Below are 27,369 nucleotides of genomic sequence, written 5' to 3'. Positions count from 1 at the left end.
ATAGTTCACCCAAAAATGAAAATTCTATCGTTTACTAACCCTCAAGTGAACACAAAGGAAGATATTTGGTACTTGGTAGTCACTACTATGGTAGTCAATTTGGACCGAGATCTGTTTGGTTACAAACATTTTTCCAAATATCTTCCTTTGTGTTCAACAGAACAAAGAAACTCATACAGGTTTGGAACAACTTGAGGGTGAGTAAACGATGATAGAATTTTCATTTTTGGGTGAACTATCCATTTAAAGACATTGCTTTTGCTACATTGCTATGCCATTGCTACACTTTCTATGCTATGACAGCTCCACAGACTTCTTGTTGCAAATTTTGCTCACACACAGATACACAAACCTGGACCTGGAGATGGACACACACACACACACACACACTCAAACTCACAAACTTACTGACACACTCAAACACAGGCTCACACACTCAAACATTCAAAAAGGCTCACACACACACACTCACACACACAGACTCAGACACACACAGGCTCACACACACACACACACACACACACAAACCTGGAGATTGAGGTGGACAAAAACCAACACACACCAACCTGAACCTGGAGATAATAATAATATAATGTCTAGTCTGGTGGCTGTGATATATATAATCCTACCAACGTCCATCGCCATGATTTTTGGAATGACTGATCGCGAGAGGGAAAGAATGACGTTTTAGTCGCATTACATCGGTTAATGGAAACGCCGTCATTTCGCAATAGTTGTTTATCGATATATAGAAAAAAAACACGAAAGTTTTGCGCGAATCTGTAATGGAAACGCGACAGCACTTAACATAGACTAACTTCTCAGAGTTATGTTGAGCAACAGTGTTCATTACTAACCATTCAACTCCGGATTGATTCTGGAATCTTCGCTGGGGGAATAAGCATTAAGCACCGGTGATCCGTCCGCTAACTAACACATGCTCATGTTTTGATTCAGATCGTGTTCGAAGAGGAGGGGCTAGTCGTGCGTGCCTCCGTTGTCAGTTTGTGAGAGGAAATTAATAAACGCCACAAATTAATGAATGTATGGGAAACCCTGCATTTTAAAATGATACTTCACCCAAAGATTGTCATTTTTCACTTGCCCCTCATGTCATTGCAAATACGTTTGACACTGACTTATGGAACACAAAAGCAGACTCTCAGTAGAGAGTTAAAATTAGTCTGTATTACATGTACTTTATTACAAGACATCGTAGCTCATATAATAGTTGTATGTGAGGAATGAACTAAAATTTAAGAAAACATTTTACTTATTCACGGAAAATCTCACTTGACAGACATGGTCATCCTTTACTTTCATCGTACGAAAAAAAAATCAACACAAGTGACATGAAGATGAGTACATTTATTTAATTTTTAATTATTGGAAAGTGGACTAAACAGGCGGTAAGACTTTCTATGAAGCCCATATTTATAGTACATTATAAGGGTATTCTTAAGGCATTATAAAAACATTATAATATGTTTTATCATCTTGTAAATAATAATAATAATAATAACAATTACAATACATTATAATGCTTACACATTTGTATTTATAACTTTTAAGATTATGATTATTTATAGCACACAATATACACCATATTAAATCTTTTAGATTTATAATGGACTATATATCTTGAAATTGTTTATTTAAGACCGGCACATTATCTTACTACATCTTGTAAGTGGTTATGTGTGGAAGTATTATTTGAGTGTTCCCTGGGAGGCTAAAATTAATTTTGATGTGAGCTAGTTAATCATTTCAACTGAAAAAATGCAATGTTTATATGTTAGGTTACATTTTATTTTGATGGCCCCTTAATCTATTGACTATAACCTCTTTGCGACTACATGTCAACTATCTCTCAATAGAATATCATTAGACTATTAGTAGGCTTAGCGAGGTTAATGTAGGTGGAATGCTGACATACTTGAAAAGTTACTTATAGTGAGTTTGTCTGTTGGGGAACCATCAAAATAAAGTGTTAGCATATATTTAACATACATACTACTAATACTCCAATGACTGCTAGTTGACATGTAGTTGCAGAGCTGACAGCAACAGCTGTCTAAAGGGTACCATCAAAATAATCAAACTGATATTACAATAAAAATAGTTCAAAGCAAATGTGTCATATTATAAATTCATCTGATCTGATATATCTTATAACCAATTATAACTTAAGTTGATGCAACACTTTCATTGTTGGTTATAAGTCATCATACTCTTAAAAGCTTTAACCAAAAAAACAAATATTATAAAACATTAAAACTGTTCTTGTTAATATTATAAATATGGGCTTCATAGAAAGTGTTAACAACGCTGGGAAATTTCATGAGAGCGTAATTTCATAACAGCGCAAATGGGTGTCTAAATTCCTGCGGGTGATTTACTAACTACCTGCAAATTAAAGAGCACAGACGCAACGTCTCATTTACATATAGACCAACACAATATACCAAGCACAGCGTAAATTAACATAGTCACAAATAAAGAATAAAGAAATACAGAAGCTTCAGTACGTTGAAAAGACCCAGAGGCCAAAAAATGAAGGTTTGCTAGAAGTTTTGATGGAACTCACAACTAGGAGACACGCAATATCAGGTTTAAGTCGTCTTTTAAAAATAGCATATGTTGGCAAATGATATGTTCAGATGATGTGTTCTTCTGGCATTCTAAATAAATTAATATGTGTGGAAAAAATTCCTCTCCCATCTACCACATGCTCTTTGTTCTCTGCAGGTTCTCCTTCTAACAACAATGATTGCAGCCATTTCAAGCGTAAAATAATTTAAGACATGCTTTTTGGGGGCGTTAATGCTGCAAATGCCAGTAATTTGTCAAAAGCAAACATTAGTAAAACTCATTGCATGATTCATTTGAATACTCCCATAAATTTTGCGTCTGAAAGGGAAACATCTACAAATGCATATTCAATAAGGTCAGGCGCAAAAGTAATTGTGTCCACGCCTTTTCATTGCTGATTCGTCAATGCGTGTCTTTAGTAAAACCCGGCAGTTCAAATTTTAATGCCAAAAGACAGTTTGCGCTGGTGCAAGCTGTTAGTAAAACTGTAGTACTGTGTATCATAGAGTATTTTACCTGGACAAATCAGTTGAGCTACTGATTCAAAAGAAAATGGCAAGATGTAAAGGCTTAGATAAAACCTGTCTAAAGGTATGTTCATCTTTCAAAAGATGGTTGTCCACCATTCAAAATTATCCTTTTTATATGGTAATTTTTTTCTATTAAATGAATTGTGTACTTTTAGAAGCTGTGCTAGAATTCATGGAGCTGTCTGTGGTGCTGAAATCACACTTTATCTGCTGTATTTGACTGAACAGACTACGAGAGAGAGAGAGAGAGAGAGAGAGAGAGAGAAAGAGAGAGCTACATACTAATTTATCACAGATTTTTCTTTCCTGCGAATTGAAACTAAATGACCAGCACAACATTTATGCTGATATCAGACAGAAAACTCAGCCAGGGTGACAATTTTCTATCCTTGGGGCATTTCAACATTGAGACATTACCTTCAGATGAAAACAAAGTTATAGTTTCAAGCTAAACCACTCATGCCTAGAACATTGTAGCAACTGCATGACAACATGCTAATATATTCAGAACACCATAAAAACTATTTGTCAACAACCCTTTTCTCAAAACCATTTGTAATAACCCCTAACATCATTTTAGAGATTACTGCACATGTAAACAGGGGCGTCATGCATTCATGATTTTTGAGGGGGCATATTTGTTGGGGGCGGGGGGGTCGGGGGTATAAGTCATTCTACGAAAGCACTGTATAACTGATATAGGCTTATTTTTTTATTATTTTTTTCCTTTTTATTCAAAACAATTCCAAACATGCTTAATATATCAGGAAATATCTCGTTTCTCAAATATGTGTAGGTAAACGCGTTTTGCACCTTTATAGATTGCTATTTGATCAATATATGGAAATGTAGTGTAATCTATTAACTACACATAAAAACCTGAATTTTTACTTAAGTGCCATATCATGCCATAAAATATTTTTAATACGACTGAATTTGCATTTAATGTAAATTTTAATAACAATATTGTAAGATACTTATTTTAACACTTTCATTTTACAGAGAGTAAAGAACATTTACATTATCAAAAAACATTTTCATTCAGTCTAGCCAGAGTTCAGGCACTCTCAAAAACTCCCATTAAAATCACTGAAGCACTTTACATTATGAAACGAATATCTTACTTACATTCGTACGCACATCTGCACTTTTTGTTGTTTCTGATGAGAGAATTCGCTAAATAATTCAGTCAGCGAGCAAGTGAACAAAACACTGCGTTTCAGTGATGACTCTTCTGGACGTCTCTCATTGGCCATTGCATCCATAAGCGCAACAGAATAGTTTCTGATTGGTTATCATGAAGCGTTGTACGAACGCGTCTGGCTCAGCGCCAGCCAGCGAACGCAGATTTGAATTTAGCAGCTGATGTTGTGCACTGAACGATCTAATCACACCGCTGTGATTTTATCAAATATATAAAAAATATTATTCTGCAATTTTTTTTTTTTCGTTTGGAAGCTGCATTTAAAATCCACTTGGCTCAGAAATCTGAGGGGGCACGTGCCCCCTCACTTTGAATGGGCACGACGCCTCTGCATGCAAACACCACCCATGCTTGCCTTATAATAATCTAAGTTTAATAGTCTATTAATTTAGTAATCTATTATTAAATTGTATGTAAATAAACACTTGCATTAAACGCTCTACTAATATTTTCACTATAATCCTACAGTAATACTATGAAATGTAATACTCGCACAGATATTAGATTCAGTGTAATAAAAAAATCATAAAAAATCAATTCAAGTGTGTGTGTGTGTGTGTGTGTGTGTGTGTGTGTGTGTGTGTGTGTGTGTGTGTGTGTGTGTGTGTGAATTAATTATTCTGTGACATCATACATCAGGAATGCCTCTTTTTCCATTGTAAAAATTGGGTTTTTGTTGAGGGAACAAGGATGATGTTAACTTCCTAGATGGTCTACAACAATAAATCATCACTGCAGCACTCAATTATGTTATGGATAACTATTTGACTATAGTATGTCTGTTTAATTTGATGTTTATTAATTGCGACCTATAAATGCCTGAGGTTTCTGCAATCCATTACATTCAAACATTTTTGTAAATCAACAGTAAAAAAAAAAAAAGAATACAATATGTTATTAATCTCTCTATAATGGCAAAGGTTTGTTCTGTTTTTGTAGTATAGCAGAGAATCTTGATTTTGGGCCCGTATTCACAAAACATTTTTATCTTACCTTTAAGAGTTCCCCTAAATATCAGTTAATGTTTTAGCTAAGAGTTTTCTCTTAAAACCTATTCACAAAGCTGCTGAGACAAACTTTTACTAAGGAATAGAGAGAAGTCTTAAGCTATGAGAAAGGGAGACTGCAAACAGTGGTCTCTGTCAGGGATTTATTCATAGAAATATTATAGAGCGTAATATTATGTTGCCATATTCATATCAAGATTTTAAAATGCAGGCTAAGTGTCACTAATTAAACAAGCATATGTTCAGCTAATTGTCAGCATAATTAGTGAATATGCATTTAAACTGCCTTTTAATTAACAGAGTAGAATAATCATGGCTGATAGTAAGACATACAAACGTAAAAATAAATACGTAAATAAGGGCCCTGGTCACATTTGTCCCCATATGCAGCTTAACCATCATGCTAATCATGTTATATGTGACCCTGGACCACAAAACCAGTCTTAAGTCGCTGGGGTATATGTTTAGCAATAGCCAAAAAAACATTGTATGGGTCCAAATTATTGATTTTTATTTTATGCCAAAAATCATTCGTATATCGAGTAAAGATTTTTTCCATGAAAATATTTTGTAAATTTCCTTCCGTAAATATATCAAAACTTAGTTTTTGATTAGTAATATGCATTGCTAACAATTCACTTGGATGACTTCAAAAGCGATTCTCTCATTATTTAGATTTTTTTGCACACTCAGATTCCAGATTTTCAAATAGTTGTATGTCAGCGAAATACTGTCTGATCCTAATAAACCGTACATCAATGGAAAGCTTGTTTATTCCACTTTTCTGATGATGTATAAATCTCACTTTCGAAAAAATTACACTAGGTTTTCTGGTCCAGGGTCACATATTTGATTGAAGAGGAGAGACTAAGATATGATCTAAAGATGAGACGAGCTTAGCTGTCCTCTTAGACTGACCAAACATAACACGATTAGCTAGCACACATCAAAAACAGACAGTTGTGACACGTTCGCTATCACAAGGCACTTTCAAGAGCTTAAAGATGATTGCTTTTCATCAGCTTACCATGTCATCTCTTCTAACACTCATCTACATCACAACATTCGGACAAGCAAACTCAAAACTCACAAGCGTATGAGGACCTAAAGAAAAAACCTTCTAAAATCTCCAATATAAGTGTTTTAATTCCTCATGACGTCTGGAATATTCAATATTGTGAAGTGACTGATCTGCACTGAGCCGCAATCTGTGTGTTATCTGTAGGAATTTGACTAAGAGACTGTGCAATATAAATTACACTCCAAAATAGGTTTTGTAAAATAACGTTAATGTGATATGTCAGGGAACATCTAAATGGAAACAAATTTTCTATGATTACATCAAAAATACTTAATATGACTAAATAAAACCTGACTACATCAAAAAAGGATGATTAAGAGTAACAGGATATCATGCTTCAGTTTTTTTGTCCTTATTAAAACACTAAGTTGATAGAGAGAGTATATGACTTCAAAGCTAATTCTGTAGATATGGGCGAAAAGCTAAACCAGTATTGTATAAAGAGCTCAGTTCAGTTTGAGTGTTTTTAACCTCATAGATGAACATCTTCTTGCAGTCACATATCTAACAACATGCCATTTTGATGTGCTTACAATGTTTTATTGCTATCAAAGTGTTTATTCTTGTCAGTCCTGACCTACATTACCCATTGTCTAGTTGCGGCTGTCTTAGGTATCGAAGCAACCAAAACAAGTATGAAGTACACACTCACACACCTTCTCAAAGGTTATGTTATATAACCTATGACGGGATGTGAAACACTATATGTCACTCCTCATAGCAAAACCTTGTCTGTGATCCCCCCTGCTTCAAACACACCTATTTTCTGGTTCCTGGAAACTAATATCAACTCATTCCCCTTCTAGCACTTGCATACTGGCTCATACAGCGTTAATAATGGAAATGAACTCACAAATTCAGTGGCTGTTATTTTCTCCACTTTATGTCATTTGGCAGCTCAACATAAATATGAATGCATGCTAATTCTATGAATTTTAGATCATGTAATCCAACAAAGACAGAGAACATGTACGTGAATACCTAATCACCTTTCAACTTTAGTTTTTAGAGTTTAGCAATCATGAACACTAATGTATATATGTATAAATATATAGGCTAATGTAATTTAATTGTGGTTATAACATCAAAATGTCAAACTCACACATTAAAAAAAGCACAGAAAGCAAATGAAACAAACAGTGAAGAAATAAAATGGAGACTGACCTTATATGAAAATGGTTAACTGGATCATCTTGAAGTTCTCCTCTGTTTTCAGAAGATCATCATGGTTCAGTCATTTGTTGGGTTTTTTTCTCCTGTACACCATCATTTCTGCTTGAATCCTTTTTGCATCAAACTTCAGGAAAACAGATTTCTGTGGATTCATAAGCAAACACGTCCTTTTCTTACGTGAAGTGCTCCCTGGATTTCATATGCCATTGACTTTTAAATTTGAGAGTGAAAAAATATTGCTATAAAATACTGATAGCCACAAACAACACATACAGTGTTTGAAACTAATTACAAAAGTGATCGAGACCCTAAAGACCAAACAATTATTTTACAAAAATATGTACATTTGTTTTAAGTAGCGTGTTTTAAAAGAAGAAAACCTATTGTGGCTTTTCACTTGAATCACTTGGCAACACTGAACATGTCATCCAAGCATAGCAGCAGTGCTTAATATTTTACATAATAAAAAATAAAAAAAAATAGCATAATTTTGTGTTTCTGAATAAGAAATTATAAAAGTAATGCTTAAAAGCTGCTGATGCCCTAGAGATTAACAGATTAAAATGTGCTTTAAAAAAAAAATAACTGCAACTTTCCAGGATTTTAACAGTTCGCTGATCCTTGGATCGTACAGAATTTGGGTGCATTAAATTCGTGGATATGGATGTTTCTTGGAAGCATTTAATATCCAGTTTATAATGTTGGTCTTCTCAAACATGCTTCTTCCACACTGTGTGTGTCCCATCTCTTGCGTTTGAGGATTTCTTCAACACATGAAGTTCATCACATGGGCTGGAAAGGCCACCACTATGCTCATCTCTGAAAGATGCCCACTCCTGGTCAGTCTCCCTGAGATAGAATTAGTTTAAGCTGGAAACAAAGATGGGCAATGGGCTAGAGGTGGGCAAACTAGAGGTCAGTTTCTCTAGTGTCCAAGCAAAACGTATAAAGGGAGCGTTTAATATCCATTCTGCTGTTAGCTTTCATATTAGTCTTCTCAACTGGAATGTTTGTTTCTTCATTATACTCTCTATCTTTTGAATTAGAGATTGATGATTTCCTCAGCCCATGGAGATCATCACATTGGTTTAAAGGCCCACCATTATTTGGCTCTTCTCTGAGAGATGCCTGGTCTTGGTCAGTTTCTCTGTGGTAGAAATAGTTGAAGTTAGACACAATGACAGGCACCGGTAACGCAATGGTCAACACCCCTGCGATGGCACACAGCGAGCCCACGATTTTGCCCCCCACAGTCACCGGTCTCATGTCACCATATCCGACTGTTGTCATGGTCACCACAGCCCACCAGAAGGCATCTGGGATGCTGGAGAAGTGAGACTCGGGTTCATCTGCCTCAGCGAAGAAAACAGCACTGGAGAATAATATGACACCAATGAAAAGAAAGAAGATCAAGAGGCCCAGCTCTCGCATGCTGGCTTTTAGAGTCTGGCCCAAGATCTGAAGCCCCTTGGAATGTCTAGAGAGCTTAAATATGCGAAACACCCGAACCAAACGAATGACCCTCAGAATGGCCAGAGACATGGCCTGCTGGCCATTATTGTGCTCCTGACCCTGCTGCTCCGCCAGCTCTGTGCCCAAGGTGATGAAGTAAGGCATGATAGACATGATGTCAATGATGTTCATGATGGTTTTGGAGAATTCAGACTTACTAGGACAGGCAAAGAAGCGCACAAAGAGCTCAAATGTGAACCAAATCACACAGGTGGTTTCAATGATGAAGAACGGGTCGCTGAAGGTGAGCGATGGACGCTCTTGAGTACCATTGACAGCGCGACTAGTCACTGGAAGCTCGCGCTCGTCACGAAACTCGGGTAAAGTTTCCAGACAGAAAGTTATGATGGAGATGGTGATGACGAGGACGGATACAATAGCTATGCCTCGTGCAGGACTAGAGCTCTCAGGGTACTCAAAGATGAGCCATACCTGTTTCTGAAACTCGTTCTGTGGCAACGGCTTCTCTTCTTCTTTGATAAAGCCCTCATCCTCGCGGAAACGGTCCATTGCTTCTTCTCCCAGCTGATAAAAGCGGATCTCGTCTGCAAACACGTCGATTGACACGTTAACGGGTCGTCGGATTTTCCCGCCAGACTGATAGAAATATAGAATTCCGTCAAAACTCGGTCTGTTGCGGTCAAAGAAATACTCGTTCCTGAGGGGGTCGAAATACTTTATTCTCTTGTCCGGGTCTCCCAGCAAAGTGTCGGGAAACTGGTTCAGAGTGCCCAACTGCGTCTCGAACCTCAGGCCGGCGATATTGATAAGAACTCGTTCGTTGTTCTCATGGTCCATATCCATAATGTCCTCTTCAAACAAATGGGGACTGTAATAATCCACCGTATTCTCAGTGGAGCCCATCATTGTGTTGTTCATGTCGTTCATTTTCCACGAGCTCTGCTGTGGACTTCTCGAGTATAGTTCTTTGTTGTGGACCAAGCGTGGATGATCCAGGGAGTTTTGGTTTTGATATGGTTCTCCATCACCCCGCTTGTCAAAGCTCACCAAAGCTATCTCCATTTCCAAGCCATTTAAATATTCATTAAGAAACGACCTGTAGAATACAAAACGAAAAGCCCCTTGTACATCCACTCTCGTTTTCTTTGCCACTAGATTCTTTTCTTCTGCTGCGGATGAAGAAGTGCGCTATATCCAAACATCCTCCCATCACTCTGTTAAATACAAGCGTACGCGCTGAGCGTTAAGTATCGGAGTGATTCCCAGTAGACTCGGTTCTGTTGAACAGATTCTTTTGAATGAACCGACTCGCAAAGCGTTGATGTATCACTCGAGTGTAAGGACCTCTTTGGTGCATATTTCGCTTAAATTAATTGTGTGTGGAGAGAAAGATCCTAATCCAACTTCGTTATGTATTTATTTAGTTTTTTTTTTTTTTACACACGCGCGTATTTGTAAAATTTGGTTCAAGAATTGAAATCACCATGTAAAAAAACCCTTAGCACAACTGTTAATAAAAGGGTTACAAAAATAAAAACATGAATAAAAGATAAATAATCATTGTGTATGTTGTATGGATTATTTCATCATCAAAAACGCATCAAATACACATTTAATTTAATCAAATGCACACTTTTTTATAGACAATGTTCATCACTGATCATCAGCAATGGGTTTTAATATAATCTCTGTTAAATTAGCATAGGCCTATATTCACACATGAGTTGACAACATTTCGCCTCGGTCTAAGTTGCATCACCACGGTAAGTTCTTGTGTGTGTTTGAATAGGCTGTGTGTGATTTTCTAATGTTATTTTAAGAGACAGTAAACATATTCATCTAATTGAGCACAGATAAATTACAGGGATGATTTGTGAAGGTAGGCTACATCAATTAAAAACTGATGTTCATTTTTACTTTATTCTCACAGGATCTTACCTCTCCATATGCTGAACAATCTGCCTGTGTGGAAATAAAACACAAAGACTGCTGCTTAAATGATAAATGCTTAAAAAAGGAATGAGCCATTTAAGTCTAAGTTGTAAGGAGAGAGATTATGTGTTGAGTCATGCAGGTGACAGAAACTGATCCCGGTGATGTATTAACACTGAACAGGGTGGATGAAGACCTGCTGCTGCTTCTTTTATTGTGCTGCTTGATCTCCTACAGCTCCTGGCAATCACTGCATTCTGTGATAAAATATGACTCAGATGACCTCAATCTTTATTCACGTTCTAAGATAATCTCTGCAGCTATATAAAACAGTTTAAAAATAAACATGATGGAGTGTAGTTCATTCCTCCCATTACTTGTTAAAACAGACATGTAAGTGCTGTGACCCCTAAAAGTTTGAAATACTATCAAACACATATCATTATGTATTTCATATGTAAGTGTGTGTAAAGACTGCAAATGATCAGATCTCTGTATTAGTTTATGAGCAGTGTTGGGGAGTAACTACAATAGTTACATGTAATGGAATTGTGTCTTCTGTTGCTTTAGCTTCCTTTAGGCATTTTGAATGAGCAGGAAATCAACAGAGGTTTAAAGAAGCTCTTTTTCTTGTTTCATCTGGAACCGAGAGTGCAGCAGATGCCGAGGGCTGAAGTCCAAATGCATGACTTTTGTGAGGGACTCTAATCTGCACACATGACACAGCTCTTCTCGTTTTTGCATTAACTGTCATGAGAGTGCGCCGGGAGCAATAATGCCAGTCTTCAGAGAAATGCAAATGCAAAAAGATCCAAGTTCTGGACATGATGGAGAGATGACTACTGCTTGGATGATGGATGCTTCCTATTTATGTATGTCCTATTTAAAAGCATTCAGTGCATTTGATGACAGTGATGGCTGTATGTATGTTTATTTGCTCATCCAGCTCTTCTTGAGAGAATCTGCATGTTCTTGACTCATATAAAGGTTTTGTCCGCAGGCCTGTGCTAATACTACAAAAGAACACAACAGCAGCTAATGTAGCAGCGTAATTGGCCGCATTACAATTTCATGCTCTAGATACAACATTTTCTTATCACATGCATCTTATTCACCAACCCCAAACACCAACAACACTATTAAAATATTATTTAAAGTAATTTTACTCAAAATATTTCAAAAATGCTACAGTAAGAAGGCATGGACTGGTTAATGTATTATCTTATACGTAATATATATATATATATATATATATATATATAATAGTCAAATAAATACTGTATGTAATTGTAAAAAGCATATTTTACTTATGAAAGTATGTTTACACCTCTGACTAAAAAAGATAATTGTGAGAAACTTTAAAATGACCTTGAGAATTCAAGACAACATTTATTTATAATGCACAAAAAATAACAATGTTGACCAAAGTGCTGTACAAAAATAGAATTTCAAGAAAAACAGAAATACGGTTTCTTGTATGAGATCATTGTAAGTTTAATCATTGTATTTCAATGATAAAACCAGTGGGCAAGGAATATTGAAGGCCAGGAGTAAATATGTATTTAAAGCAGATTTAAAAACAGAAATAAGACAAACAGAACGTTTGAAGTTTTTTTTTTTTTTTTTTTTTTTGCGAAACCCTAATTTCATTATATTTTTTTGGTATTTTTTTAATGCTAAAGTGGAATCAGGCTTTCATAATTTATTACAATTTAAAGTCAACATAACACGCATCTTTAAAAAAAAAAAAAGAATTGCATCAAGCTGAATTTGTTGTTCCAGTTTATAACACTGCCAACACCAAGTTTGTGTGTTTTGTATATGATCTGTCAAAATATAGTGGTTCAATTAAAAAAATAAATAAATAAATAAAACACCAAAGAAAACATATTAACATTATTATTTTTTACACAGTTTTTTTTTTTTACATAAAATTTCATATTTTCATATTGCATCTATTGTTAAACAGTGAGAGAGAGAGAGAGAGAGAGAGAGTGTACATGATGAGTAACAGTCTGTGTGTGTTCGTGTCTACTTTATATCACAGCGACAAATGCCATGTTCATACAGTATGGCAGCGTCCTGGTGCTTACACAGACTTCTTGGGAGATTTTGTTGCGAGGAACGAGGGAAATGGTAACCATAACAACAGGTAACCACTAACAACCAGCGTTCATCATGTTGAGCACCCTGGTGAGCACCTCTTATTGCAGTGGAAGAATTCAGTTGTTCAGATCAGCAGGCAGGAGATGGTGATATCCACAAGAGCTCAGCTCCCTTCCTATTCATGAGACAAAACCAAACATGTCCTGGTTTATTTGCCATTAGATTGTTCAAAAATAACTTGACTCTGATATGATCACTAGATACACAGCAAATCTCAACTGCCTGGTTATTTTTTTTTTATTTTGTTCAAAAATACAATCCACAGAGGCAGAACCAATCATTGCAATACAGTCACATATCATTTGCCATAACGGGTGCAGTTTGGATCTGAGGTGCAAGATGACGTCACCTGTGCACATTGCCTCCAGAGCACGACATTGAAGAATTGTCATCTCCTTACCATAGGCCCCGCTCACCGGTGTTCAATCACTTAAAGTCCACGTGAACCGGAAGTGACTGCCGAGTTTATTTCAGTGTAGTTATATATTTCCTGCTGAAACTGAATATTGAATAGAGCGCTTGGTTTTATTTTTGCACTCCTCCTCTCTGTTTCTCACTCATAGCAACCTAATGGTTGAAGGGGTGTGTTTTAATGACATTCCGCCCAAGCCGTCAAACTGATGTCATCAGAGAAGGAACGCCATTCCAGACCGGAAGTAAATGTTCAGATTTAGATTTTTTTCAGTGGATTAACTTGCACGGATAAATTGTTCACATCAAGACTAACAATGTGTGCTGTAATGTAAATAAAGTCCATTTTGATTTCCTTTAACGGCTGAAACTTGATCACGCCAAAGGCGAGCGTTGCATCGTGTCAAAAGCAAATAGAAATTACAATCACTGCTGCTATCTTGTCCACACTGGATACACATTGAAGTGTTTGTTTTCTAAAGCTTATTCGCGTCTTTGTACAGATATCAGAAGCATCCCAGCATAAGGAACAAGTGGATATTTACTTTTAATGACATCCTGTTCGGATTATTTTGTTTTGTAAATGAGGCACAGTGTCATGGAGAGTTCACAAAGAAATATTTAGCGAGGGGGCATTGATACTGTTTCCAATGCAATGATGTTAGCCAATCATAACGTTGGCTGATTACTGACAAGCCTCATAGGACCCGCCACTTAAAACAGGTCATTTTAGACATACTGGTGAGAATGAGGGTTGAAAATATTAATTTCTCCAGATATTTATTTATTTATTTTTTGTGTTAAAAAAAATAAATAGAAATCTTTACCATTATAAGTAAATCTCAAGGAACCTATTAAAATAATAATTTAAAAAAATCCATGTCAAGGCTGCTTTAAATCTTACAATGAATGGATGTATTTTATCTGAGAAAAGAAAAAAGAGTGTCTATTTACACTAAGTGCAAATAGCCTGCCTTGTTGGAAGAAGCTATTTACACTAACTCTGCCCACCAACATGTGATTTGGCTAGTCAACACTACAAAAGACTTCAGTGGCACAGATGATAAAATGTGAGATGTGTTCTTTTTGACGCGATCGACCTGGGTTCGAATCTGCCTTTTGGCAAACTTTTTTCTCTTTTCAAATTTCAAATCACATCAGATGAATATAATGAAGAATATAATCAAAAAGTTGAAAAAAGTATCGGGTAGTGTTAGGCTAGGTGTAGGGAGGGCTTTATTGTCCCAATAAGGTGCCATTGATTTAATAATTTGAATTAAAATTACGATTTATGCACAGTAAGTTAATATTGTATACTGTTTTACAATGTACTACAATACTAAAGTGCAGATAATTGCCACTATTTGCAATAAGTAGTACAATTTTAACATAGCGTAAATAGAATCTAAATCTATCTGCACTTAGTGTAAATAGCAAATCACTAAAAAATGCTGCTATTTGCACTTAGTGTAAATAGCATCCATGGCTAAGAAAATAAGCTATTTTCACTTTGATTAGTCCAAATAGCTGCTGCCAAAAATAATAAAATAAAAAATAAAAAAACACCGGAAATGAGTTTCCTCATGGCACAAGTCCTTTAAAACACTAGGCTATTATCTGAAGCCCTTTCAGTGCACTTAGTCAAGACAAGTCAAGACAGAAGTCGGAAAGAAAAAAAACCTTGAAGTACCTGCAGGGAACAGAAGAGCGGATGACTAACACTGACCATCATACACTCAGAGCAAACAGAGAGAGCCCGTGGCATCTGTGCACTGAGAGAGAGTTAGCCGTTGAGGGCTGGTATGAGTGCACTGCTATGAAGGTAAAGCGTCCTGACAGCAGATCTGATCTGATGTAAGGGCATATATCAACAAAACACAGCGTCTTTCTTAATACTCGCAAACCACAGAAATGTTCAAAAATAATTTCTAATTACATAGTATCATCAAGTCAATTCACCTTTATTTGTATAGCGCTTTTAACAATACAGTTTGTTTAAAAGCAACTTTACAGCAATAATTAGGAAAACAGTGTGTAAATAATGCAAAATGACAATAGTAAACACTACATTTTTCAGATAAAGGCAGTTCATCACTGAATTCAGTGATGCAATCATTCAGCTCAGTTCAGTTCAAATAGTATGTGTGCAATCAAGTCAATAATATCACTGGATATTAAGTGAGCTAACTAAGCAAGCGAGAGGCGACAGCGGCAAGGAACCAAAACTTAATCGGTGACAGAATGGAGAAAAAACCTTGGGAGAAACCAGGCTCAGTCGTGGGGCCATTTCTCCTCTGACCAGACGAAACCAGCAGTTCAATTCCAAGTCAAGTCAAGTCAAGTCACCTTTATTTATATAGCGCTTTAAACAAAATACATTGCGTCAAAGCAACTGAACAACATTGAATTCAGTGATGTCATCTCTGTTCAGTTTAAATAGTGTCAATGCATTTATTTGCAGTCAAGTCAACAATATCGCTGTAGATGAAGTGTCCCCAACTAAGCAAGCCAGAGGCGACAGCGGCAAGGAACCGAAACTCCATCAGTGACAGAATGGAGAAAAAAACCTTGGGAGAAACCAGGCTCAGTTGGGGGGCCAGTTCTCCTCTGACCAGACGAAACCAGTAGTTCAATTCCAGGCTGCAGCAAAGTCAGCTGAGACAAGGTCTTTACAGGGGATCTGTATCTGGGGCTCTAGTTTTCCTGGTCTCCGCTGTCTTTCAGGGATGTAGAGGTCCTTTCTAGGTGCTGATCCACCATCTGGTCTGGATACGTACTGGATCCGGGTGACTGCAGTGACCCTCTGATCTGGATACAGACTGGATCTGGTGGCTACGGTGACCTCGGAATAAGAGAGAAACAGACTAATATTAGCGTAGATGCCATTCTTCTAATGATGTAGCAAGTACATCAGGTGTTATGAGAAATGTTACCGGTTCTGGTTTACCTAATAAATGCAGCCTAAGAATCCTTTAACGGATTTGGATAATAAAAGCATATTAGTATGTTATGTGTATGCCAGGTTAAAGAGATGGGTCTTTAATCTAGATTTAAACTGCAAGAGTGTGTCTGCCTCCCGAACAATGTTAGGTAGGTTATCTCAGAGTGTGGGCACCAAATAGGAAAAGGATCTGCTGCCCGCAGTTAATTTTGATATTCTAGGTATTATCAAATTGCCTGAGTCTTGAGAATGTAGCGGAAGTAGAGGATTATAATGTAAAAGGAGCTCATTCAAATACTGAGGTGCTAAACCATTCAGGGCTTTATAAGTAATAATTTAATTTAATTTAATTTTAAAATCTATACGATGTTTGATAGGGAGCCAGTGCAGTGTTGACAGGACTAATATGGTCATACTTCCTGGTTCTAGTAAGAACTCTTGCTGCTGCATTTTGGACTAGCTGTAGTTTGTTTACTAAGTGTGCAGAACAACCACCCAATAAAGCATTACAATAATCTAACCTTGAGGTCATAAATGCATGTATTCACATTCCTGCATTTGACATTGAGAGCACAGGCCGTAATTTAGATATATTTTTTAGATGGAAAAATGCAGTTTTACAAATGCTAGAAATGTGGCTTTCTAAGGAAAGATTGCGATCAAATAGCACACCTTCCTAACTGATGACGAAGAATTGACAGAGCAGCCATCAATTCCAGACTGCAACAAAGTCAGATTATGCAGAGGACTCAATCTTAACCTTTTGTTTTTAACCCCTTGGTTGCATACTTTTTGCCACACTCTAATGTTAATCGTCTGGTGATGCTGCCTAAAAATGTGAAACAAACCTTGAAAAAAACATATTTTTCATTTGTTTTAAATTAATTCTTATTTTCTTTTAATATTTTGTACACTCTAACAAATGATGAATATTATTACTATTATTATTATTATTTCTATTCATTGTTTTGATATATATATCAGATGGCGCCGGTGTGTGTGGCATGCTGTCTCCCCTCTGTGCTATTAATGATGTCTTTAACTGTCTCTGCTGTTTTTATGTTGTCCTTCAGTGATCGCTTACAATCGCCTTAATCTCATAGACATTTATTATTCCATGCCAAAGCTTTCTGGGATCCACTCTGATTTAATAAACTATGAGTTTTACTCACCACCCCTGCAGTTAAATCTACCGGGTTATCTACGCCGGTGCGCTTTTGAAGTTCCACGCAGGAAACGCAGAAGGAGACACGGAAAGCGGGGTGGCATCGCTGTTCGGCTGAGGTTGGCGTCGATCTCTACCTTGTTGAACTTGGCGTGCCACTCTAGTCACTCTCGAGGGGCTATGGAGCCAAATCGTCGTTGGATTTGTCCGATTGTCCCATGTACATCGTCTGGGCTCGCTCAACGGACCTCTCCACGGTTCCAACACAGGTCTGTTAATCATCAAAATCTGCAATCACTCCGTTGTGCTCTATACTTCCCACAGCATCCCCCGCAGCTTAGGAGGGCGCTTGCCAACGTTCGATCCTTACTTAACAAAACTTTTATCTGCAATGACTTCATCTCTTCAAACAATTTGGATTATTTTTTCGTGACTGAATCATGGATAAAAACAGACGATCTCAGTGTTTTTTCTGAATTGGTTCCCCGGAGTATGATTTTTTCAACACTCCCCGGTTAACCGGTAGGGGTGGTGGACTTGTGACTATTTTTAAAAACAGAGTACAGAGTCGCCAAATGTCAACTACCACTTTTACCAGCTTTGAACTCAAGGAAATTCACCTAAACTCTCCCTATCCAGTTTTACTTCTACTTATTTATCGTCCACCTTCATCCAGTAATTTTATAAATGAGTTTGCAGATCTCCTGGGGAGCGTCTTGACTAAATATGATCATATTTTAATAATTGGTGACTTTAACATTCATGTATGCTGTTCTGCTAATGCTTTAGCCAAGGACGTTTTAAACCTATTATCCTATTTAAACATTGTTCAGTGGGTTAATGGTCCCGACCACTGTCACGGTCATACATTAGATTTAATTCTGTCGTATGGTCTCTCTGTGGCCAATATTGAAATTAGAGATACTCCACTTTCCGACCACAAACCATTGCTCTTTTCAACATTCCTTCCTTTACCACCCACAACTGTACCACCCCATGCTCGTTGGTCTCGCTCTTTAACCCCACATTCTCATGTTGTGTTCTCAGAAATGTATTCTGAGGCCGATACTCCTCTCATTTTAGACTCCCCTACTTCTCACCTGGATGTCGATGAGCAGCTGCAATCTTTTAATAACAAATGTTCCAACATCCTAGACTCCATTGCACCTCGAAAGCTTATCCGCCCTCAAAAAAAGCCCCAGCCATGGATAACTAGCGATATTTGTCTATTGCGTCAACATTGTCGTCAGCTTGAGCAAAAATACAAAAAAAAGACAGGCTTCAAATTTCCTTTGAGATGCTGACGGTTTCACTAAATAATTTTCAAAAAAACAGCCAAGGCAGCTAAGCATCAATTTTTATCAAACATCATTGAAAAAAATTTGCATCGTCCCAAAACGCTCTTTTCTACTATTAACTCTGTGTTAAACCCTTCTGTTAAAACCTTTCCTATGTTCTCTCCCACTGAGTGCGAAAACTTCCTTAATTTTGTTTTCCTTTCTTAATTTTAACTTTCCTTTGCCATCTAAGCCCCTCTAGGATACATCCCGCTTAAATGGCAGAGCATACGCAGCAGCAGGTCAGGCGGTGGCTTCATTGCACACGATGGCAGTGCTTCAGACCTATCAGGCTGACCTGTTGAAGGACCTGGATAAAGGCAAGGGCCTTTCAGCTGACCAGGTGGCCGAGCTGCGCTCGAGCTGCGCCCTTGCAGGGGCAAGAGGAATCCTGGGTCACCAGGAGGTAAGCAGGACCTGAGGGATGTGATTCAGATGAGGCAGTATTCTCGTCTGAATCGGAGCGATACCTAGGTAGCTGCTCATTCCCTTTGTATGTTTTTAACTTCTGCTCTTATCCTCCCTTGCCTAATTACCATGTAACCACCAGCTCTCCACCTGATCGAGGTTAGGTGGAAAAATTTCTCTCATAACAGTCTCATATGCTGGACCTATGATGTTTTTGGTTGGTTCTATATTCATAATAACCACCTTACTGATGGTCCGGACTATAAGGAGGCACCCCGTGAGCGGGGTTCCAGTACAGGAGGGTGGGTGAGTATGTAACCCTTTTCTGTATATACTTATGGGTTAAATTGCTGGTGGTTATGTGTCTACTAACATTCTGTGAGTCTCTTTTACAGTGCTCAGTCGTGGCATCTACTAAACACCCGTCAGCACCGACCTTCCGGCCTCGTGCTCTGGTATTAAGCGGCCGAGATCATGGGCTTCTGCGGGAGCCTCGCTGATCATCAGAACTGGCACGGCACTGCAGGAGATTTCATGAATGTCTGGCCAGGTCACCCTGAGGGGCCTCCTGGCCGCTTATTTGCGCTGTCATATCCAGTGGGAAGGTAGAGGTGGTAGTTACAGAGTTCTTCCTGTATATACTGCCTCAGGTGATGCTCCCCTCGCCAGAGGTTTGTAAAATTGGAGCTTGCCTCTCCCGTGCGGTTCAGCGCCTCTGCAATGCTTAGGAACCTCTAAGTACACACGCTACGCTCTGTGTACTTCTTAAAGTGGTAAGTGTTCACGCAAGACTCTGCACACTTTTCTGAAATCCTGTATGGGAAGGGTTACGCGCTCAGCTTCGTTCCCTTTTCGAGATGGTTAGACCTTGGTTCCTTTGGCTCCATTCAGCCGGAGTGCATTTGTTTATACACTTCAAGCATTGCTTCCCTCAATGTAATGGGATATTGGGGCGGTTCTCGCGGTAGTTTAACAGCAGTCCCCTTTCCAGAAAGGGTCACGTGTGAGTACGCTACTCTGAATTTGGAGTTTTCCTCTCATATGAGACTGCGTTCTCTGTTTTTCCCCAGAGCGCTCCACCATTAGTTCCACAGATCGAGTTGATATTCTCAAAACATATTTTTGAGATCCATCATTCCATCTGTGAGCTGCTCGTTCAGAGTGCCACGAGAACCCCTCCCTAGAACAGTATTAAAAAAAAATCCATGCTATGGTAAGTGTGCACGTGAATTCTTTGCGCACTTTCTGAAATCCACACTGATGTAAGTTCGCACGCTGATGCTCTGCGTTCTTTCTAAAAATCCTTTATGTTAAGGGCTTCGCGCGGTTGTTTCGTGCCCTTTCTTGAGTTGGTGAAAAGCCCCATTCATCTTGGGCGCCACTCCATTTATGTATCTTTGAATACCTATCTAAGCAGGGTATGGCTACCAGGGATCTGTTGAGACAACTTCCTTCAGCAAACTTGTGCGAGAGCAAGCGGTAGCCCCTGTGTGACAGACAAGACCTTGTATAAATACTGGTTTCTTAGCCGTATCCCTTTAAAGGAATCCTTCCTGATTCCAAGCCTTTAAGCTCTACCCCGGGCCGAGGCCCTAACAAATAAACTGGCTATGCAGCTTAGGCCTTTGGCCGTAAGGGATAATGTCACAAACAGCCGTCTAAACGTCCCAGGGGCAACTCCCATGGAAATGGTAGAGTTGGTACTTAGTGTCAGATTTATAGTCGCGCCGGTAGTGACATCAGAGGCTGTCGCCGGCCAACACGTTGGCATTTTTCAAAGTATGCTTCAGACACGGGTCACGACAAGGTGTTCCCCATAGTGTCCCCTAAGAGGACGCAGTGTCTGGTTCCCTCTCAGGGAACCATGGTTACATTTGTAACCTGAGACGTTTTTATCTTGACAGTAGTCTTAAACTGACCAAGCAAATTAACGCCACAGTTAGAGCCAGCTTTTATCATTTACGACAGTTAGCCCAAAGTCAAGCATTTTTTAAACAAGAATAGCTTTGAAACAATTATTCACGTTTTTATCTCAACAGGACTTGACTATTGCAACTCACTATATGTTGGGTTACCTCTTACTTCCATCTCTCGTCTTCAGATGGTCCAAAATGCGGCTGCCCGTCTGCTCACTGGCAGCCGAAAACGAGATCACATCACCCCAATTCTATGTTCTCTGCATTGGTTACCAGTCCGATATAGAACTGATTTTAAAATTGTATTATTTGTCTTCAAATCTCTTAACAACCAGGCCCCTAAATACCTTTCCGATTTAATTAGCATTCATAATCCATCAAGATCACTCAGATCAAGGGATCATCATCTCTTGGCTGTTCCACGATCTCGCTTAAAACGAAGAGGTGATCGGGCTTTTGCAGTTGTCGGCCCTAAGCTGTGGAACACCCTACCACTACATGTTAAATCAGCCTCCACACTAGCTGAATTCAAATATTTGCTGAAACACATTTTTTCTCTAATGCGTTTAATGTACCATAACTTTTTTTTTTGTCTTGTTTTGTTTGTTTCTCTTATTTTACTGTACAGCACTTTGGCCAACCAAGGTTGATTTTAAATGTGCTTTATAAATAAAACTTGATTGATTGATTGATTGATATATATAGTATATTATTTATATAATATTTGTTGATTTATTTATGTTATGTTTTCATTCTGATCTGTTCCGATTTGATGACGAGGGGTTTTATGGTATGTCTCATTTGAGCATTGCATAAAGCATCAATAATAGGAGTTCTTTTGGAAAGTCAGTCGGCAGCTGGTGTCATCGCTGGGCATCCTGCCTGTTCCTGCCACTCATGAAGGGGTTAAACCCTTCTGTGCATCACAGACGGTTGAGTCATCCCTTCATCATGTCAGGGAAAGGGAAATGTCTTTATCTTGCTCTAAACAAGACTAAAGTCTGTCTGCTGCACCTTTTATAGCAGGAAATAAAGTGGCACAGCATGTCTCTACATGTGTCTACCTGCTGAAATATCTTTTATATCCAACATGAATAAAAACTGACTCAAGATATTTTGTTAATATGGTCAAAAAGTATTTTGATGAATTGATTAGGGCAAGCTTTTCCAATCTTTTATCCAAATTCTCCACCTCAAAAAAAAAAAATAATAATAATAATACTAATAAATAAATAAATAAATAAATAAATAAATAAATAATAATAATACCTATATATATATATATATATATATATATATATATATATATATATATATATATATATATATTTAAACTATAGTATAACATTTACAACTCAATCAAATCACAGATTGTGAAATGGCATTCACATTATATTTAACCTTAGTAATATTTCACCTATTTTGGTGACGGGCTAATGACTTTGCAATACAGATATTTCCAATGCTGATTGTCATACATTTTATTCCAAGTGTGGGCAAAGACCTAAAATAACCAGTATTTCATTTTATTTTAGTGTGAAAAATTTCACAGCACTTAAATAATGAGATTTGTTACTGTAGAGTTTGTCATTACGCTGTTAAATAAAAACGCATTATGTTCAGTAATAAATAATAAATTAAGCTCTGATTATTTGCAGTGCATTTAATGTTATTTGTGTTCAAATATAATTTTAAAATGGTAAAAAATAGATAATAATAGTCGATAGTGCTTCAAATCAGATTAAAAATAAAATAAGTATTATTTTTTATACCCTTTATATAGTATTTCCAAGTAAAAATAAATAATGACAACATGGAGGACTCAGTATCCATCAGGATTTGACTGAGATGTGATGTTATTATTAGTGACATTATTCAGTCTTGTATAAATTAGCAGTTAAAGGTGTTTCATAAATGGAGAAAGTTACTATATTTGGTGAAAAAATATTTGACTTTAGAATTCCTCGTCTTATTATGAATGATTCACCAATGCATGTTATAAAGAATAAAATGTTTTTCATAATCTTTTTCAACACGTACAGTTTCGGTTGTACAGGGTATTTGATAAAATGACCATTCAGTCAATTCCAGATAAATAGAACATTCCACTGTTCCTGTTTCCCTCAGAAACAAGACACATTACAGAAGTAAAGTGGGTTTGCGAACACCATCTAATGTTAACTTTAAAGACTACGTTGCCCAAGTGAAGAGAAGAAATGCAGAGAAAGAGGGGAAAAAAGAGAAAGAGAGGGGGAGGGTTGTGTCAAGGGATTTTAATTGACAGCTTTACAAATCCCCTAGATAGACAGCTTTCCCCTCAGATTAGGAATTAAGAGGAGCGACAGGAGGAAATCATAGCCAGAGCATTCCTGCACACTGATGTCCTTTCCCGTCTTTCTCTTCCTGAACATGTGAAAGAGTGTGTGTTTTCTGCAGATAACACTGTCTGATCATTGCTTTGCAATATACTGGGATTTGCAGAGATGTCCTCATTGCACATGCAGCCAACTAAATGATGAGCAAATACTGTGTCATGCTGGATGGATTCTGACATGAAGATTGACCGATATTTCAAGTGACCTTACTGAAAACAATCAAAACCTTCTTAAAACAAAAAAAGGTCTTGACAAGCAGAACCACATGCAATATTAAGCTTTATTTTCAGAGAATGTATCTGGAACTATGCATTGATCTAATGTATTCACTTAAATTAAACAGCAAATCTTGGTTTAATGATGTTTTGATTTAGATTTTTCATCATCACTGAAAAATTAAATGCTTTTTTGTGTGTCACAGTTAATATATTGTACCATTTGTGTATGATGATAAATATGGGCTGTGGTTGGTGACAGATGTCAGTCCCCTCTGAGACTGACGTAAAAACTGATGCGAGAGCCCTAAAGTCGTCCCACAGAGAGTTCAGGACAGAACTCAAGAGGATGCCCTGCTCTAAGGACTCCAATATAAAGGCCATATATTTGTCTGTCAAGATAATCAGACAAAAGTAAGAGAGAGAGAGAGAACAGGCATCTACATTAAGGAATTTCTGGAATGTCAGACGCAAAGACCATTTCATATAAAAAATATAGCAGTAGATTTTATGCTAGCACCAGTTTAGCTTATTCCTCAAACATCATTTAAATGTTGGTAACAGTTCACATGAGCAGCGTGGGAGAGGCATGAAACATCTAGCCCATCTTCTGATGCTCCACTTGGCCATGCTTGTGTTCCATATCCAGGAATGCCACTCCGGAGCACTGTAAACAAACAGACGGAAAGACAAAGAGCACATTACATATTGTATTTGTCATTCATTCTGGTGAAGATATAGTAAAGTGTTGTTGACGAATACTTTCTCTTTCAGTGAGTGGATTAAAGGCTCTCAGTCGCCAAATTAGTGTTAACGATTCATTATTCATGTCATAAAAGAAAAATTGTAAAACGAACGGTTTTATTAGTTAGCAAAGACTGTTAGATGAAGTGTAACTATATCCTTGTGTAGCGTAACTGCATCTTTCTATGAGAAAAAAAAGAAGCTATGTCATTCAGAAGTAGCGGCCTTAATGCTATAATGAATTAGAAACTCTTAAAAAAATGAATTAAGCTTTTTCTTTGTCTGCTGTCTTCACAGCTCATTATAGTCACACTTACAGGGCTGTATGAGCAATCCATGACAATGTCTTTGAGATGAATGGGATTGTAACAGTGAACAGTATAAATCAAACACATTCACAACAGGACAACAGGACTAGAGAATACACACATATAATGAGCGACACCTACTGACCAGTAGGGGAATATCTACTCGGTAACTGAGGGTCACTTAAATGTACTTGAAACACTGTAAGCCTAATTGTCTCTACCTGAATAATTAAGTGATCTTAACTAAACATTACTTAAAATTTTGCATTTTGGGCCCATAAATCAAAACCTACATTTATTTAATTTATTTTCCTACAAAATATGTATTATAAACTTTGTTGTTGCTGTGTTGTGTTGTGCTGTGAATTCAAAATGTAATTTATTAAATCAGCTTTGCAAGCAGTTCTGCCTGGCAACAAGATAATTACGACTCTCTCCCCGTATTTTGTCCAAAAAAATAAATTAAAAAAAGATAGAAAAAAAAGTCAAAAGTCAAATCATTTGCAGCAACAGAACAATTAAAGAGATTTTTCAGCATCTTCACTTATTACTAACCAGTTTGACTTCTTGTTGAGAATTACAGCGGTTAAGATGTTCTCTGACTGCCATAACTTTGTGTTTCTAAAGCACATTCTTTTAAAGCAACAAACACAAGAATATTGCTGATGATGTAGAAGCCCGATTCGAATGTCATTAAAAGATTAAGCTAAGTTAGCTGATCATTTGACATTGATTAATTTGCCCATTCTTGATGTGTGTGTATATCTGAATGATCGTGTCAAAACATTTTTTGCATAAATGCTTTACTAAATAGCTAAAGATCAGAAATATCTGAATGAGACTGAGAATTAGAATCTTTAATGTTTTGTTGGAATTTAAAGTATTTCTGATGCTGCATGTAACAGACAATAACTGTTTAGTCATTATTATATATTTATTTATTTTTTCTGTTAAAGTGTATAATAAAAATTTCCATACAAGTTTTTTTGCACTTTTGAATTAGAATATTTTCTTACATTTTACAGCCATCACTGCCAGTTATTTGATCATTATTTTTACAGTGTATATGAGCACACATGAAATGAACAAGCTACTTTCCATTGGTCTTGTTTATCACTTTTATATATCAGCTTTGGCACAAGATGGCATCATTGCACATGAATAAACAACTACAAATGAAGTTTGATGAAATTTGAAGATTAAAATCTCTGATTCAGCATAATCACACCAATAACCCTTTGCCAACAGAGAAATACGGAAATGCATAATAATGACAAAGACAACTAAACATTAATGTACATTCAGTGAAAGCTCAAAGTGTGAGTGCTGCAGTCTTCACCAACGTAACCAGAGCTAATAATCAGTACAGAGTCAGTCAGTCCCCGCCCTCTACTGACGTCATGTGGTACTGAGAAAATTTAGATTTACATTTGTTGCATTTACATTTATTGCTATCAGATTTGTTAATTATAATTTGACAGTATTTTGAAAATTGGAAAATAGTCTGTGATACCTTTTCCGTGTTTATGCTTAAGAAAGGTAAGAATGTCAGATGTGTATGTATGTACCAGGAAGCATCTTAAAAACCATAACAAATGCCTTGTACAGTATGTCTGCACACACTGCATGATTCTGAATCATTGCTGTTCTGAAAAACTTAAATGTTGAGCTTAAATCTAAAGTAAATAATATCACATCCATTTTATTTATGTGCAGAAAACTGTGCCATAGTGTAAATCAATGTAACAATTATTTTTGTTGATTTTTGAAGCAACACCAAACTTCTTATTGCATAAAAGGTGCAATAATTAAAAATGCATTGAACAAAATAATGAAATTGATCAACAGTATGATTACATTAATATTAAGGCGGAAAGACATTCAAGACCAAAATGTCTTGAATGTCACCATGAACATTCAAGACACCATGAACAAAAAAGCACAAATCCTTTTTTTTTTATGGAGACTGCCATCATGATAGTTTCAGTGGACATCCTCAAAATAATGACATATTTACCAGAATGTGTGTGTATTATTATACTGGTGCAGAGGTGTTGTTACAATGGATATCACTTTTTTATGAAATAGGGACTACTGAAACTACTACTATTTGTATATATATATATTACTAGAATTCTACAGTTTAACTAAAATTACAGTAGTTCAAATAGTAGTAGTTTCAGTAGTCCCTATTTCATAAAAAATTGATATCATTGTAACAACACCTCTGCACCAGTCCTCACCATCGCCACTGCTGTCTCCTGGCAGCCCCTCTGCTCACACTCAGTCCACCATCTGTGCGGTGGGACCGCTGCGTGTCTGCCAGTCTCCTTTGGCATCATAACTGGAAGATCCCTTGTCTCCACCTCCGCCTGGTTCCTTCAGTGGCTC

General features: G+C 37.2%; 2 protein-coding genes and 1 long non-coding RNA gene across 3 annotated transcripts in view; all 3 read right to left on the bottom strand.

The window, feature by feature from the left end:
* LOC132106313 (uncharacterized) overlaps window positions 1–8,117 on the bottom strand; it is a 77,403-nt gene extending 69,286 nt beyond the window's left edge. Inside the window, exon 1 of the long non-coding RNA XR_009424110.1 lies at window positions 7,579–8,117. This is a non-coding gene — a long non-coding RNA (uncharacterized LOC132106313). The remainder of the gene's footprint in view (window positions 1–7,578) is intronic.
* LOC132106315 (uncharacterized) overlaps window positions 1–27,369 on the bottom strand; it is a 329,308-nt gene that overhangs the window by 182,980 nt on the left and 118,959 nt on the right. The window lies entirely within an intron of this gene.
* On the bottom strand, window positions 8,328–10,381 carry LOC132106312 (potassium voltage-gated channel subfamily A member 5). Its single transcript, XM_059511941.1, has one exon. It carries the CDS (start codon window positions 10,120–10,122, stop codon window positions 8,497–8,499), a length of 1,626 nt encoding a protein of 541 aa, XP_059367924.1. The 5' UTR covers window positions 10,123–10,381; the 3' UTR covers window positions 8,328–8,496.

Source organism: Carassius carassius, chromosome 26, assembly GCF_963082965.1.
Source record: "Carassius carassius chromosome 26, fCarCar2.1, whole genome shotgun sequence".
NCBI lineage: Eukaryota > Metazoa > Chordata > Actinopteri > Cypriniformes > Cyprinidae > Carassius > Carassius carassius.
This window is presented reverse-complemented; position numbering and strand designations above follow the sequence as displayed.

What these genes read in the sequence shown, in the direction of transcription:
- LOC132106312 (XM_059511941.1), bottom strand. Translation starts at nt 10,122, where the DNA reads ATGGAGATAGCTTTGGTGAGCTTTGACAAGCGGGGTGATGGAGAACCA.